Here is a 12,308-nt window from a genome sequence, read left to right as displayed (position 1 = left end):
TGGTCTCTACAAAATGATATTTCGTAACTGGCATAAAGAAACGTGTCCATGTAGGTTACAAAGTGACAGGTAAAGGGTATTCTCATCTCCAAGATGAGCTCAGCATAATAATAGTAATATTAGCAAATACCTCTAATTAGAAATATATACAACCCAGTATAGGATACTAGAGATGGAAATACCCCTTTAATTATTGTATGAGCTATTTTCCATAAATGCATGCACATAAGTGTACACCACTAGGAGAAGTCATATATTATAAAGTGGGAGGGAAAAGAGAGACTTACTATGTGACTAAAATATAGCTTTCATTGATAAGAATTAAAATCTACTATTGTTAAAAGCTACATCATATTTTTTAACCCATAATAGATGCGCACCAGATGATACTGGGTTATCCCACAGTAATTAATTTCTTACTGATACAAAACACTACATATAACAAATATAAATATATTTTTTTACAACATAAAAATACCCTATCTGATCAGAATATAAAGCCCCCTATAGCTCTGTACTCCATGCCTGCATCTGGTACTAATGCTCAGCTACCATATTGCCACCTTAAGGGTTGCTAGGGAACTTCCTTATAAGGTAAGATGCCCCTTTAAGAATAGAACTCAGGGTTACATTATGACATCACAATTAAGAATCCCTATGTATACCAGTGTTTTCACTCTCATTCTCACTTTGACACTTGTGGTCATTGCTGTTAGTGATAAAGCTATATAGCTCTTCATATACAGATCGTGCTTTGCATTACTTTCATTTGAAATGTCTGGAATTTCTCCAGATAAATTTCAGGTGCTAGCACAACTTCAGGAGATTCTTATCAGCTATGACCCTGACTTTGTGCTACCACTACCCTGTGGCATCCTCAGCTTCACATACCGGCTGGTTATGAAGCTAGTGAGTGACTGCCTGACCAAATACAATTATGGTCAAATTAGCTCAGAATATCTTGAGCATTTACAGCAGAACATCAGGACAGCAGTACAAGAGGTAAATAGCAGACAATCTGCACAAATCTTATAAAAATAGTAATAATAGAAAGTAATAATGGAATAAAAACGTAAGTTTATTCGGTAAAAAGTACCCTAATAAGAATAGCCAAAGAGCCAAAATAGGGCACACAGGCTACATGAGAAGGGAGAGAGTGGGATCTAAAGGATTAATTGAATTAGTGGTGGGAAGGTTGTGGTTGTGGAGGAATAGGATTATTAACTATTTAAGAACAAGGGAATTTTTCACTTTTTCCGCTCCCATATTTTCATTACTTTCTTTCAAGAGTCATATATTTGTAGTGACAGACGTGTGAGGAGTTGTTTTTGTTGTTGCTTTTTTGCAAGAAGACTTGAAGCTGTGAATGGCTCTATTCTTTTTACCATACAATGTACTGAAAAACGGGAATAATATTCCAAATGTGATGAAATGGTAACGAAAATTCAATTCTGGTTTTGCTTTTAAGGCTTTCAATATGGAGAAAAATTACCTAAAAACATTATTCTCCATGTCAGTCTGATAACTGTGATATCATTATAACTAGTGGGCCCAGATCTTGTGAGAATTGGGGGTATTAATGTGGAATATTAATAACTTACGCCTTGTACCAGTGCGCTTCTTGTAGAGTCTCATTTTTAAAAAGGTGTTGTTTTTCTCCTGGTTTAGCTCAATCTAATATCTAAAGCTGAGTGTATGTATGTACTGTATGTGTGTGTATGTGTGTATGTATGCATGTATGTATGTATGTATGTATGTATGTATGTGTGTATGTGTGTATGTGTGTATGTGTGTATGTGTGTATGTGTGTATGTGTGTATGTCCGTAAAGGAATTTCCACCGTCGCATGTATAATCACGAAATTTTGCGCACACACTCCATTTGACTCAAGGAACGTCATAAACTATCTTTTGAGGGAAAATTTTAACCCTACGCTTTACAGTTATTCGCCAAAAGACCTGCCTCCATTAAAGTTAATAGGGCTGGGAGCCACAGTGCAGCCAGAACTCAGAAGAATGCGCAGCCACGCCCTTAAGTGGAATGTTGGCATGTCACAATGCAGCCAGGGAAAGAGACAGAGAGACAGACAAACAAAGAAATAGGGAAAAAATAGGGAAAGAGACAGACAGAGAGAGTCAGACGGGAAAAGAGACAGACAGACAGATAAAGAATGAAACAGACAGAAAGAGAAAGAGAAAGACAGTTACTATCCTGGGCAATGCCAGGTGCTACAGCTACTTGATATATATAATTGTGGGGTTATCATTGTTGAAGTCACCCCTAGATTTGGGTTGTAAAGTTAATAAAGGATGCAGTGACCGTTTTACACCAGTCACAAGCAGTCATGTGTCTTATGTACATACACTGGGTAAGGCGTATAGACAAGGACATTTAATGGTTTACAAGTTACCAGATTCCTTGTCAGTTCCCAATATAAGCATTTTAGTGCAGATAGGAGTAAGATGGTGACATAAAGGGCCTCCTCCATTCTGAACTTTCTCTCATGATTTTCTTGTTTATTTTCATCTCTATAGGCTGAAAGATCCCAAAGTGGAGAATTGGCCTTTATTAAAGAACTGGCCCAAAATGTCCTGAGGGTACTAGAGAACCCATCCTGCCAACTGGAGCATCAGGTAAGGATCCATCATCTTCTATATCTCATGTCATTGTTGTCTGATCTTCTCCAGATTTCCAGTCATGTAGCAGAAGGTCAGATTTATGATGTTTACGTTCTACTTTTGGTTCCAGGCAGACACAGGGTATAGTATGACAGCCTGTCTCCGCGGTTCTATCTGGGATGGCAGTCTGTACTCAGCGGTGCGGAGTTTGTATTTATGCTTCTGTCTCGCTCGGTCATCACAGTCTTCCTTCTTATAAATGCTGCAGTTCTGGGAAATTATTAGAGAACAGTTGTATATACAAGTCCATTATGTATTAATGTACCTTTACTAGAGGGAGCGGCCGGGTATAGTTCATCCCATACTGAAATTATTAAGTAAATCCAGATTTAGATATATATGGTATTTAGTATTTCTGAAATGTTATATTAATTGTATATATTATATCCATCAGGAAACATCAGAAGATGACTCCGAAGAAGGGCAGGACCTAAATAGCCCTGACTGTGAGACCAGTCAGCTGGAGCTTAATACTGATCTGATAGAAGGTAAGCTGATCACCAATATTTTACATTCAAATGTCAAGTAATAGAGAACGGCAGAGAATATGCAGATTTACTCTTCATCCTCTGTATGAGGCCGATGGCTACACCAGAGCCCCCTATAGACAATATTGGAGGGCGCTCATATAATTCTGCTTCTTTCCTCTGGGTTTTTCTCAGCTTAAAAATATAAAGAGAGGCTCATGAGTCCCCGATCATATCATTGTTGGGGATTCAATCAAATTTGCCTCAATCACAGATTTATTTACTGATACAGACTATTACATGACATCTCTTCATTATTTATCATTATCTTAGGAACATCTGTGCCGGCAAATACTGAATGTGGAATATGTGAGATACCAGAGATCGTCCACGAATCTGCCAGTGTAAGTATCAGAGGAACGTCTGTATAAAGATGATTGGGCACGAATTACACATCCCATATTATATGCCATATGACAATGGGGTGTCTCTGTTCTTCATGTAGATCAGACCTATTATATGTGATGATGGCATTATTCCTGCCTCCTCTATGTGATGACCCTCGTCATCCCCTGCAGTATAATAATATATTTATATGGAGGATACAACCCTTTAATATAAGAGCGTCTGTGGAGGGTCCGGCTTGTATGACGTCCTCTACATCTGCTGCAGTGTAATCAGCGGGATATAATATAGACGGGAGATGTTCCTGCATCTGGAGCTTTATTTTTCTGTAGTTTCTATGACCTAATATAATTTCTTATTAATTTATAGGCCGCGAGTGGATCCTTAAATGTAATGAGAAGTCCTTGTAAGAGCGACTTTGATCTGATCAAGCTGATCAGCTTTGGAAGTTTTGGGTGAGCTTTTCTTTGATATAATATTTATTTCCAAGGACTTCTTATGACGACGCCTATGTCTCTGTGTCCCGCTCATGCAATGTTCCCATACAGAAATTAGGAGTCGATATCACTGTCCACATTTGTTACTATTCAGGACAGATGGAATGGAGTGTGAATGAGGACCTCCTATAGGTGATCATTTATGGAATGTTAAAAAAAAAAAAAAAAAAAAAAAAAGCCAGCACTAAATGTGCACTACAGCACTAAAAATTCCAACTGTACTTGTTATAAAATTGCGATTTTTGGCCAAAAATTGCAATTTCTTGAGCTACCCTACCACGTCACGGCAAATCTCATTTGGGGCAGTCCTACGCTAAAATATTTTTATAAAATGTGCCATACGGCCTCACATATGAAATAGTAGAACTGCTCTTAGCAGCACTAACCTGGTTTATTTCAATCCCGTACCCATAACTGAGTCATGGCTGTGGGCGGGACAGGTCCAAGCAAATGCTGCATGAAGTAAATAGCCTGTGGACAAAGCCTGATGACTTAATGTGAACAGTCACCAACCGCCAAAATCTAGACAGGTGGAATACATCCCAAATTGGGGTGCATAGCAAGCTGGGGGTCAGCCACCGACCAATTGAATGAAAAACAAAAAACAAAAAAAACAGCACTAAATGTGCACTACAGCACTAAAAATTCCAACTGTACTTATTATAAATTTGAGATTTTGGGCAAAAAAATTGCAATTTCTATTTTTATGGAGTGTTAGTTTATGTATTTGTAGCCACGGATTTCTAGAAATGGTCTCACATCTAGTATTAACCATTAGTACAGAAGATCATTTGATGAGGTCTACAGACAGATTATTAATAACAATTGATAATTAATCATGGATTTTCCTTTTCTCCAGTGCCGTCCACTTAGTGCGCCATAAAGCCACAAAACAGATCTGCGCCATGAAGAAAATGGACAAGCAGAACCTGAATAATACATGGAGTCTTGAACAAGCCTTTCTGGAGAGGGACATCTCAGCAATTGCGGATTGTCCCTTTCTGGTCTCCATGTTCTGCTCTTTTCCTACTAGACGACATCTTTGTATGGTGATGGAGTACGCACCAGGTAGGACACATCCTTTGTATCTATATACTGCCCGCATCTGCTTAATCCTTATATACACCCAGACTGTGACCACATGGGCCGTTACATGTCCACACAGCATTTACTATAAGGTATCTATTACCAAGATGCCTGAAGGCTTGTAGATGGGGCCGGGCTCTATCTCTGTGTATAGGGTATCTCTGTAGTATACAATATATGCTGTGCATTATACAGTTTATCTCTATATATGATTTCCTGTTCCACTATCTTTGACTATTTCTCATTCAGCCTCATCATGTGTAATTTACATTGTAACAAACCCTCACCTGTGATATTTGCTTTCTCGTGTAGGAGGAGACTGTGCCAGTCTCCTAAGGAACAAAGGTGCTTTTCCTAACGCCTTGGCTCAGTTGTACATTGCAGAAACAGTTGTCGCTGTGGAATATCTGCATAGCCATGGTGTGGTGCACAGAGACCTGAAGCCTCAGAAGTAAGTGACCCCTGTATTATAATGAAGGGGAAGAAAGTTACAGATTGTTATAGAGTCTATGGGTTATTACTGACGCCATCTTTCCATTCACAGTCTCGTGATAACAGCTACAGGACATATTAAAGTCACGGATTTTGGGCTTTCAAAACTCGGCATCATGAGACCAACGTCCAACGTCTACAAGGCTCCAACTGAGGACATCATCAGAGAGTTCCATGATGAAGAGGTCGGCTTTACTTACAGGATCTTGTACTTTAGAGATCTCTTCTCTTTCTCCTTATCTGATCATTTCTCATTTAGACGTTTCCTTTGATGTCATTTGTTGCAATGATATTTATTGATCATCATCCCTTGTTTTTGTTTGTTTCCAGACGGTTGGCACGCTTGCCTACATGGCCCCAGAAGTCATCCTATTGAAAGGATACGGAAGACCTGTAGACTGGTGGTCATTAGGGATCATTCTATATACATTCTATTTAGGATATGAACCCTTTACTGGGGCTACCAAGATGAATATTATGCGCAGGATCGTCTATGGTAAGTAACGTAATCTGAATGCCATGTGATGTCTCTGTTATTTGCTTTGATTTGTTCTGTGCCCAAGTTTCTATTTTGTTAAGAAAAATGTTTTGTTTTTTTTCATGAAAATGAATGCAGATGTTTTATTTTCTGTAATACTTGATTTTTATATAACAGCTAACATACCTTGGACATTTAATGAATACTGTCCTCCACCAAAAGCTAAAGAATTAATCATTGCGCTGCTCCGAAAAAATCCTGCACGTCGACTTGGGACAGGTAATATTATCATAGTATTAATAATGATTTATTACACCTCATTGACCAGACAAATGACCATGCCCATGATTACCAGCATTGAGGGTCTTTACTCCACCTACTTGTCCATTCCCCATTCTTCATACTATGATTTTCACTACATTTCCTTCATGTCTGGCTCTGTTTTATCTTCAGTTCAGAATAACATAAACTGTACAGATATAGAGAAGTTTCTCTGACAATGACTGTGTTATTTTCCTTCTTGTCTTCCTTTTCCAGGAGGGGCAAATGAGATCAAAATGCATCCATTCCTGTGCGACTTGGACTTTGACAATCTGCTAAGTCAGAAACCCGTGTTCGTTCCTGATCTAAAGTCAGATGTGGACACCAGCAACTTTAACAGTAAGGAACATGAGACGTCCTCCGTAGAAAACGGCTGTGTGTCTTGTCTTTAATTTTGTGTGACAATCAGCTCCCACCATTATTAGTGATAGCATGGTGACTGTCTGACCAAGTCTTATGCTAATAATCTCTTATAACACATTACTTTGCAGCTCGCTATATGAAAAACAAACATGTGGATTCCGATGAGGAGGACACCAGTGAGGACAATAAGTGGCCAGAAGTCCGAAATTTTGTATCACCTTATCAAAGGTTTTGTGAAGTAAGTATGTGGCCAAAAAAATATATAAACCCTATAGTTATAAAAAAAAGTTTTAAAATAAATCTATTTTATATTTCTTCATTTATTTTAGCTATCTATCACCAACACTGAGAGGATGACCAATGAAGAGCCTATGTCACCTCCAGGATGTTCCAAAACCAATACTGAGAGGTTGACCAAAGAAGAGCCTGTGTCACCTCCAGAGTGTTTTATAACCAATACTGAGGGGTTGACCAATGAAGAGCCTGTGTCACCTCCAGGGGGTTCCATAACCAATACTGAGAGGTTGACCAAAGAAGAGCCTGTGTCACCTCCAGGGGGTTCCATAACCAATACTGAGAGGATGACTAAAGAAGAGCCTGTGTCACCTCCAGGATGTTCCAAAACCAATACTGAGGGGTTGACCAAAGAAGAGCCTGTGTCACCTCCAGGGGGTTCCATAACCAATACTGAGAGGTTGACCAAAGAAGAGCCTGTGTCACCTCCAGAGTGTTCTATAACCAATACTGAGAGGATGACTAAAGAAGAGCCTGTGTCACCTCCAGAGTGTTCCATAACCAATACTGACAGGATGACTAAAGAAGAGCCTGTGTCACCTCCAGGGGGTTCCATAACCAATACTGAGAGGATGACCAAAGAGCCTGAGTCACCTCCAGGGGGTTCCATAACCAATACTGGGAGGTTGACCAAAGAAGAACCTGTATCACCTCCAGAGGGTTTAATAACCAATACTGAGAGGATGACCAAAGAAGAGCCTTTGTCATCTCCAGAGGGTTTAATAACCAATACTGAGAGGATGACCAAAGAAGAGCCTGTGTCACCTCCAGAGAGTTCTATAACCAATACTGAGAAGTTGACCAAAAAAGAGCCTGTGTCACCTGTATGGTTTTCTATAACCAATACTGAGAGGTTGACCAAAGAAGAGCCTGTGTCACCTCCAGGGGGTTCCGTAGGGAACAGCGAAAAACCCTCAGACATGTGAGTAGATAATTATTATTATTATTATTATTATTATTATTATGTGATTTATAAGGGACGAGTAGCACAAATATAAATCCAGCATCCACCGCCCCATGATTGCTGATCTCTGTAGTTCTGGATTGTGAGAACACTGTAATAACAGCTGAATATGGAGACCAGCCATTCATTTCCAGTTCAATACAATATTACTAGTTGAGTCCATTATTTCTGGGAGAATGGGGCCTGAGTGGGGAATCTCTTCCGTGTTTTCCTAATTGGCCTTACAGGCAGGTGCTCGTCCTTCTATATTGTTTTTACTTGTAATTTACTTGACTTTCTTCTATCAAACAGACAGAAAGAATCTTCACTTTCCAAATCTGATGGTGGGAATCAGTGTTTCCCTGTCACTAACATTGCGGCATCCTCGCCCTCCGTCTCAGGTATGTACAGATTTATAGATCATCCTATTATTTATCTATTCTCTTATATAGCGCTTTTAATTCCACCGCACCTTACAGACATGATCATCACTGTCCCCAGTGGGGTTCCCAATTTACATTCCCTATCAGTATGTCTTCGTAGTGTGGGAGGAAACCGGAGAATCCGGAGGATACCCACGGATTATACGGGAAGAACATACAAACTCCTTGCAGATGTCCTTAGCTTATAATCCAAAAGTGTAATGTGAATCTGCACATGAAGGATCAGGAAATTACTTACTTTATTCCCGTCGCCCCACTGAATTTTATTTTTCTTTGTGGGAGGTATATAAAATCCCCCATACGTTTCAAGAGTTATTGGGCCTTTATATTTGGTGCAAATGATTATAGTGTTTACCAAGGGGGTGTGGCACACAGGATTTTTTGGGGGCGTGTCTTCAGACTTCTCATTATTTAACTATTAGCCATGCCCCTATGGTAAACACCATAAAAATTAGCACAAAAAAATATATCTCTGAACTGAAAAGGGGATGGTAACAAATAACAAACAGCAAACTCAGGGGAGAGCGGGAATAAGAGAAAGGTGAATCCTGGACACTTTTCACCTGGTGACGAGTCCTCTATAAAGTTACACTGAAGGTTTATGGAACTGATTATATAATAACACTGTGTCCTGCTGCAAGTAATGTCATATTAATAAGCGCACATAGATCCTTGGGGAGACACCACATGGCGGCATACAGAATAGTGATAGGTGCATAGTAATCAGGTCACATAACTTTATGAAGATACAAACCTAATCTTTTAGGAATTTATAATCAACATTTTTCTGACTTTTTGATTAGAATCTCCAGTTCAGAAGGGAAGAAGATCTGCTCTAAAACTGGGAAAAAAGCAAAAAACAGAGACTGTAGAAGAGGGGGAGAGAAGGCGAGGTAAGTGTGACCATAAGCTCCATGTTGTGTGATGTCAGTGAGAATTCATGTGGAGCAGATGTGATCAGCAGTGGGATTGTCACATCTATGATGGCTGACGATGGTCCCATACCTGTGTATGGAGAAGGTTCCTCTACCGTCCGGTCATAGTGACACCACTGTACTATCCTCTAATATGGAGTCCCATTACTTACATCAGTTTTTCATTTCTCCTCACAGGTTCTATCTTCCGCCGGATGATATTATGCTGCCGGCGTAGATTATCCAGGGCTGCTCGCGCTGTCAGAGAAAGCTGCATTTTTGCCTGCTGTCAGCGGGGCTCCATAGTCATCACAGAAGACCCCCACATCTAGCGCCCTGAAGAAATTACAGCACATCCACCATCAATACTGTGCTTGTATGGAAGAACTTGTACCACCTATGGGCAGCACGGTGGCTCAGTGGTTAGCACTGTAGTCTTGCAGCAATCTGCAAGGAGTTTGTATGTTCTCCCCGTGTTTGCGTGGGTTTCCTCCGGGTTCTCCGGTTTCCTCCCACACTCCAAAGATATACTGATAGGGAATTTACATTGTGAGCCCCCAAAAAATGAATAAAAATTTAAAATTGATTCATATTTTAACTTAATTATTACTAATTTAAAACTTAATTATTAATGGCATATCAATACTATACATGTCATAAATATTTGATGGGTTGGACACAAGAGATGAGCGACTATTGAAATATTCGTATTCAGGATACTCGTAACAAGTACTTTGTAATACTCCCATATTCGTTCCGAATGGCGAGTATAATGCAAGTCAATGCGTAATTAGAGTAATTATCTGCTGGACTCCAACAGAAAAATACTCACATTTCCCAATCAGAAGAAAATTACTTGCATTTCCCACTGACTTGCATTGTACTCGCTATTTGGAGCGAATACGAAATTATTACAAAATACTCGTTACGAGTATCACAAATACAAATATTTCACTACTCGCTCATCTCTATTGGACACCAAACAGGAGAAGAATGGTTCTTTGTCTCCCATTAATCCATTACACCCCGGCTACAATTGGTGTGATGACCAGAGATTCTGTTATTCCTAAGGTTATGTGTACACAGCGCCTTTTAAATGCTGCCTACCTGCTAAGTAGTGATGGGCGAAAAAGTTCGGGGTCTGTACCGGATACCTAGTATATGTGCACGGACCCCCATCACAGAAGTCTCAGGGAACTCGGTGTAACGGTTCGGATTTGGCCACCCAAAATATTAAAAAAAAATTCAGGAAAAAGAAAGAAAATAAGGAATAAAGCAGGAGCGTTATACTTACCGAGTCTCCCACAAGGCTGTAACACCACATCAGGGTCTGCTCATTAACCCTCATACATATTCACTGCTTCCCTCGAGCACCGTCAGTCCCAACATGTAGTTGGTTGCCGTCAGACCGCGCCCCCACCCTGTGTGAGAGAATGAAGCCAGCACTGATTGGCCAGACATTAACCAGTTAGTGCCCGGCTGCTTTCTGCTGTAGCCTTTGAGCTCAGCAGTGGCATCCATCTTACATGAGGAGGAAGCGTCAGTCAGGAACTTGTGCTGCACCTGATGCTACACGGGCAACTAAGCAGCAGGTACTTATATCTGAGCGAAGTGTGTTTATATCTAATATAAACCATATCATACCTCCCAACCGTCCCGAATTATGTGGGACTGTCCCCTCAGTGAAGTGAATAAATTTACTCAGTTCAGTGCATAAATTAAATTCTCATCTGCTCTGGGTTACCAATATGGCAGGACTCAAACTCGTGAACTGATGGTCCAAAGGCAGCAGCTCTACCATTGACCTACTGCCTCTATTGAAAAAGATAGATAGATAGATAGATAGATACATGATAGATAAAAACATGATAGATAGATACATATTAGTTGGATAGATACATGATAGATAGAGAGATAGATAGATAGATAGATAGATAGATAGATAGATAGATAGATAATAGATAGATATATGATAAATAGAAAGGCAGTACAAAAATATCCTCAGGAAAAAGAAGCAGAGCTGCATCTTTATCAAACATAGCCAACTCCAAGGCACCTTCCAAGATAACTCCTTCTGGGAAATATGGAACCACATGGATACAAAAAGCAAGAAAAAGGACATTCATATCCAAAATGGCAACATCTGGCTCCAGTACTTCAGAGACCTCTACAAAGACATCCCTAAAGAAGGGCTAAGCCAAGAACAGGAAAACATAACAACTGAACTAAAGGCGATGGAGTAGAAAGTAAAAAAATTCCAAAACCCTCTGGATACACCAATTACATTACAGGAAGTTGCAGAAAGAATTTCTTCCATAAGGTGTAAAAAAGCCAGTGGCCTGGATGGAATCCCCCAGAGATGCTGAAGTAGAATCCACTAGAGATTCAATCTGCAATGGTTCAACTGTTCAATATTGTGCTAAGTGCCAGCTACTTCCCTTGTACCTGGAACCAAGGACTCATCACACCCATCCACAAGAGTGGGGACAGGTATGACCCTGCCAACTACAGAGGCATATGTGTCAGCAGTAACTTGGGAAAACTGTTCAACAGCATCCTGAACAAGAGGATCCTCAGTTTTCTTACCAAGCACAATGTCCTTAGCAAAAGCCAAACAGAGTTTGTGCCAAACCACCACACCACGGATCACATCTACATCATGCACAGTCTCATTCAGAACCGCATCCACAAAACAAAGCACGGGAAGATATACGCCTGTTTTGTAAATTTTAAAAAGGCCTTTGACTCAGTGTGGCACCCGGGCTTGTTCTTGAAATTGGTGGGTTATATATTCATGTACTCAGGGGTTACTGGCATGATGTATTCATGTACTCATGGTTACTGGGGTGATGTATTCATGCACTCATGGTTACTGGGGTGATGTAGTCTTGTACTGATGATTACTTGGGGATGCATTCATGTATTGA

At 40.1% G+C, this 12,308-nt stretch overlaps 1 protein-coding gene and 1 long non-coding RNA gene across 2 annotated transcripts; both read left to right on the top strand.

Moving 5' to 3' along the window:
- Positions 1-709: 709 nt before the first annotated feature.
- LOC142297332 (microtubule-associated serine/threonine-protein kinase 4-like) lies at positions 710-8,309 on the top strand. Its single transcript, XM_075341566.1, has 14 exons — positions 710-1,002; positions 2,535-2,633; positions 3,073-3,166; positions 3,479-3,549; positions 3,920-4,005; positions 4,907-5,115; positions 5,446-5,584; positions 5,678-5,810; positions 5,956-6,121; positions 6,281-6,382; positions 6,641-6,763; positions 6,916-7,025; positions 7,117-7,310; positions 8,273-8,309. Exons 1-14 carry the CDS (start codon positions 775-777, stop codon positions 8,307-8,309), a joined length of 1,791 nt encoding a protein of 596 aa, XP_075197681.1. The 5' UTR covers positions 710-774.
- A 36-nt stretch (positions 8,310-8,345) lies between these two features.
- On the top strand, positions 8,346-9,967 carry LOC142295676 (uncharacterized). The gene is made up of 3 exons (XR_012751516.1): positions 8,346-8,425; positions 9,271-9,360; positions 9,580-9,967. It is a non-coding gene; the product is annotated as an uncharacterized LOC142295676 (long non-coding RNA).
- The last annotated feature ends 2,341 nt before the right edge of the window (positions 9,968-12,308 follow it).

The sequence above is a fragment of the Anomaloglossus baeobatrachus genome, chromosome 3 (genome assembly GCF_048569485.1).
Source record: "Anomaloglossus baeobatrachus isolate aAnoBae1 chromosome 3, aAnoBae1.hap1, whole genome shotgun sequence".
Lineage (NCBI taxonomy): Eukaryota > Metazoa > Chordata > Amphibia > Anura > Aromobatidae > Anomaloglossus > Anomaloglossus baeobatrachus.
The sequence above is the reverse complement of the archived record's forward strand: the minus strand, read 5'-3'. Positions and strand labels throughout refer to the sequence as shown.

What these genes read in the sequence shown, in the direction of transcription:
- LOC142297332 (XM_075341566.1), top strand. Translation starts at nt 775, where the DNA reads ATGTCTGGAATTTCTCCAGATAAATTTCAGGTGCTAGCACAACTTCAG. An exon ending in TATGCGCAGGATCGTCTATG is followed by an intron (nt 6,122 to 6,280) that starts GTAAGTAACGTA and finishes TTTATATAACAG; the next exon opens with CTAACATACCTTGGACATTT. An exon ending in GGACACCAGCAACTTTAACA is followed by an intron (nt 6,764 to 6,915) that starts GTAAGGAACATG and finishes ATTACTTTGCAG; the next exon opens with CTCGCTATATGAAAAACAAA.